The sequence below is a fragment of the Micropterus dolomieu genome, linkage group LG03, assembly GCF_021292245.1.
Source record: "Micropterus dolomieu isolate WLL.071019.BEF.003 ecotype Adirondacks linkage group LG03, ASM2129224v1, whole genome shotgun sequence".
Classification (NCBI taxonomy): domain Eukaryota; kingdom Metazoa; phylum Chordata; class Actinopteri; order Centrarchiformes; family Centrarchidae; genus Micropterus; species Micropterus dolomieu.
The window spans coordinates 34,552,843-34,557,173 of record NC_060152.1 but is presented as its reverse complement, the minus strand read 5'-3'; the positions used below and the strand labels follow the sequence as shown (position 1 = coordinate 34,557,173).

General features: G+C 41.5%; 1 protein-coding gene across 1 annotated transcript in view; it reads left to right on the top strand.

Moving 5' to 3' along the window:
* Positions 1-4,331, top strand: part of LOC123968757 (hemicentin-2-like) — a 10,167-nt gene that overhangs the window by 1,749 nt on the left and 4,087 nt on the right. The window contains exons 2-4 of the mRNA XM_046045689.1: positions 550-921; positions 2,052-2,327; positions 2,581-2,683. Coding sequence (XP_045901645.1) covers positions 550-921; positions 2,052-2,327; positions 2,581-2,683 — 751 coding nt within the window. The remainder of the gene's footprint in view (positions 1-549; positions 922-2,051; positions 2,328-2,580; positions 2,684-4,331) is intronic.

Sequence of the window (4,331 nt, the reverse complement as noted above, 5' to 3'; positions counted from 1 at the left end):
TTCATTAAAGATGTGAGAACACACGGAGCTTGGTGAGGCGGCATGAGTAACAGGCGAATCGCAGCTAAAAACAATACATCTGTGGTCAGATATGGTCATGTCCACTAATTCCACAGAGGAAATGCTGACACCCACGGTAAAAACCAAGTCCAGTGTATGACCACGGTTATGTGTTTGCCCTTTGACATGTTGTTTGAAGTTAAAAGAAGTGGCCATATTTAAAAAGTCAGTTGCATTAACATTGTTGGGGTCATCAACATGAATATTAAAATCGCCACAAAGAACAATTCTGTCATAATTTACTGTCATAGGTTACTGTATTTTATGTTAAAGTTTTCTTAAACACTACATATCTTTGCTTATATTTTTGTCACAGTTTTCACATCAAAATGATCAAATCCAGAAAAATTATTGTGAAGTTGTAAGAAACTGTTCTTTAGTTTTCTGTTTCGGTGCTGGAGGACAATTTTAATGAGTCACTCTGCATTTTCTAAATCCACATATTTCCTCCCTGAACTCAGCCGTCATCACTGCGCTGTGTTGTTTCAGGTGCTGTGGGTGTTGGTGTGAACTATCCAGCTCCTGTTTGTGCTGTGACAGGATCGACCGTCACCCTCCCCTGCACCTTCACACCTCTGAAGTTTTTCATTCAGAATGGAAGAGCAGTTTCGATTGAGATCATCAGAGTCATCTGGTGCCAGAACGATGATTATTGTGAGTTCCCTGCCCCGTCTGTGTTTGACAGCAGTTCACAAAACAACAACCCTCGTTACAAATACCTGGGAGACAAGAAGGGAAACTGCACTTTACAGATCACAGATGTACAGAAGGAAGATGAGGGAAGTCTTCGCTTCAGAATGGAGGCTGACTACACCAGAGCACATTTTACTGGACCTCCAGGAGTGAGAGTCACAGTCTCTGGTAAGAGCATCACTTATATTAATAATTATTTATATTTTGTTCAGCCTTTATGTAGCACTGAGCCAGAAACAGCCTGTTCCCCTTTAGTTACAAACAGTCACAGCTAAAAGCTGCTCAGTGCAAACCACCACAGGATCCATCAGCTGTGAACCAGGGTTTGTCATTGTTCTAACTCCCCCTGGTGGTGGTATTAGGACTGAACGATTAATTGCATTTGCGATATTATCGCGATGTAATAAAACGAGATATTTTAATCGCAAAGGCTGCGATTACACTCTGGTCACATGACACCCACACGGAAAACAGTCTGCAGACGGAGTTGCTGCTTCGTCTGCACGTTACGCTCTACCTTGGCTTCTTGTTGTACAACAGCCTTAAGCTTTAGTGTCACACAGGGAATGAAAGTAGCAGCTGTCACCCACGGGTAACTTGGTGGTGGGTGAAATCGTCGGGCCACCCGCCGCTTTGATGGACAAGAAAAATGCACTACAGAAAGACACGTGTAGTACGGTAAGAGTACTGTGGCGATCGGCGCCAGCGTCACACACACAGCCACCAGTCAGCTCAGGAAATATCTGTGAAACGGCGTTTCAAACCAAACGCACAAGTCCGAAAGAGGCCCGGTCTGTCCCGAGTTACAGCCTGGTTACAGCCGGTGTCCTGCTCGCCAGCATCGCTGGCTGCGGGGGAGGAGTCAGGTGTTGACGGAGAATTACTAAGCTTGTCTATTAAACAGGAAAGCGACACTTGGTTTTATTTTCGTTGGCCAACTTTTGAACTGAGTTTTGTCAAGGAAATCGTATATTTCCTGGTGCAGACGTAGCACCCGGGCACGACAGACCAGCTATAAACCTATGGAGAGGAGGAAGGAGATCAGGAGGCAGGACAGAGAAAGGGGTGGGAGGGAGGGATGCAGGATATGAGGGCGAAGGGGAGGACTTAGGACGTGTGGGTATTTATGGAAATGCTGACGATGACGCGCTTGATGTGTGGTCCCGCTCCTGAAACTCTGCTAATTAGCACCATTAAATGGAGACTTCAAGTTCTGCCAAGTCTTAAACATCACTTTGATCAAAACGATGAACTGAAAAAGAACTTTTATAATGAAAATGTATTTTAAACTCATTCAGATGTTCAGATGCAGATAAAGAGCTCCAGAGGAGACAGAGAGCTGAGAAGAGGTGAAACCGTCACTCTGTACTGCACTGCACTCTGTACCTTCCACCAACTGGAGGTCACCTGGTTCAGAGATGGCCACGCCCTCTCAGAGTCTGGCCCCGCCCTCCAGCTCGGTCCGCTGACTGCAAGGGATTCTGGGAAGTACACCTGTGGTTTGAAGACCAGCAGCAGCAGCCTCTCTCTGCCGTACAGCCTGAAGGTGAAGGAAGAGGAGAAAGAGGAGGAAGGTTTGTTTGCTCAGTTTTCTCTATGGTAGAAATACTCAGAGGACTCTCCTGGATAATGTAACGATCATTCAGGTTAATGTTACAGTTGGAGTTATTTAAATCTAGTTTAAGACATCAGGTCAGTTTGGTGGACAGGTATAAAAACTACAATACCCATAAGCCTCAGCTGCTGTTGCTATAGAGAAGCAGGCAGTCAGAGTTTGCTTAATGTCTAAGGTCTAACAGCTTCCTGTCCGTCTGATCTGATTCATAGGATCCAACAGTGGATCAGTTGCCCCTCTGCTGATTGTTCGTCTGGTTCTCTTCACTCTGTGCTCTGTGCTCATCGTCATAGCGGCATCCATCATCATCAGAAGGTAACGTTCACCTACAAGAACCAAGTCCACGTCAGTCTGGTTTCTGCTGCTGACTGTATTCAGCACAACATTTCTAGATGTGAGAAATCTGTATTTCATAATTTTTAGTTTCATGATGCTGCCAAAGTCTAACGTCAGTTCTGTTTCTACTTAGTAGAGCCCGATGGATATGAGATTTTTAAGTCCGATACCGATTTTGATATTTGAGGATTTTAAAATCCGAAAGCCGATATATCAGCCAATATTCTTTTTCCCCTTATTTTAAGAAACGCGTAACATAAACAAAGATTATCCCAAATATTTGTTATGTTGAGACCTCACCAAGATACCACGACATAATGCAGTTTAAAAATAAAACAACAAACAAAAGTACAACAAAATATATTAAAATTTTGATAAAAAACTACAGAAAACATTTTTATAATATCTGATTTGAGTACTACTACTAATGAACATTAAATAGTGTTTTTGGGGGTCAGTGAAACAGAAATATATAAATATATATAAAATAAATATAAAAATACCAATATAGTACTGCTACTAAAAATAATAATAATACCGTATATCATCTCTCGTGTCTTTGCTATAATAATAATAATAATAATAAACAGGGTTCTCTCTCTCTCTACATAGGCCAGTAGTTATATATAAATATTTTTTTGTCATGCAGTAGTTCTTACCTTACATATAATCTGCCACGATGACTACTTTCTACATCTAGTTTATCAGCGTCACAGCTACAGAAACGATTTCCTAACCACCTTCTGGCTCTGATAGTGACGCAGAGGAAACGCTGCCCTTGAATTAATCTGATATGACATGACTGTCTACAACGAGGACCTGCATCTGTGTCTTAGATACTTGTTCTATACTAGATATGATCAATCTATCTTTATCAACAGGCTATGTACCACAGTACTTTAAAGTAGCTGTAATTAAACCTCTTCTGAAAAAGCCCAAACTTGATCCAGATGTTTTATCAAACTATAGACCTATATCTAACCTTCCATTTCTCTCTAAGGTTCTGGAGAAAGCAGTTGCTAAACAGCTGTGTGACTTTCTACAGAGCAATAGTTGATTTGAGGATTTTCAGTCAGGATTTAGAGCTCATCATAGCACAGAGACAGCACTGGTGAAAATTACTAACGACCTGCTTATTGCATCAGACAAAGGACTTGTCTCTGTACTGGTTTTATTAGATCTTAGTGCTGCATTTGATACCATTGACCATCAGATCCTAATGAAGAGACTGGAATATTTCATTGGCATTAAAGGAACCGCTCTAAGCTGGTTTAAGTCCTATTTATCAGATCGATTTCAGTTTGTACATGTTAACGATGAGTCCTCCATGCACGCCAAAGTTACTCATGGAGTTCCTCAAGGATCTGTCCTTGGACCAATCCTCTTCACTTTATATATGCTTCCTTTAGGCAATATTATCAGGAAACATTCCATAAGCTTTCATTGTTATGCAGATGATACTCAGTTATATCTATCGATCAAGCCAGATGAAACTCATCAGTTAGCTAAACTTCAAATGTGCCTTCAGGATGTTAAAACCTGGATGAGCTGTAATTTTCTTATGTTAAACTCAGATAAAACTGAAGTTATTGCTCTGGGGCCTAAGCACCTCCGTGACGCATTATCT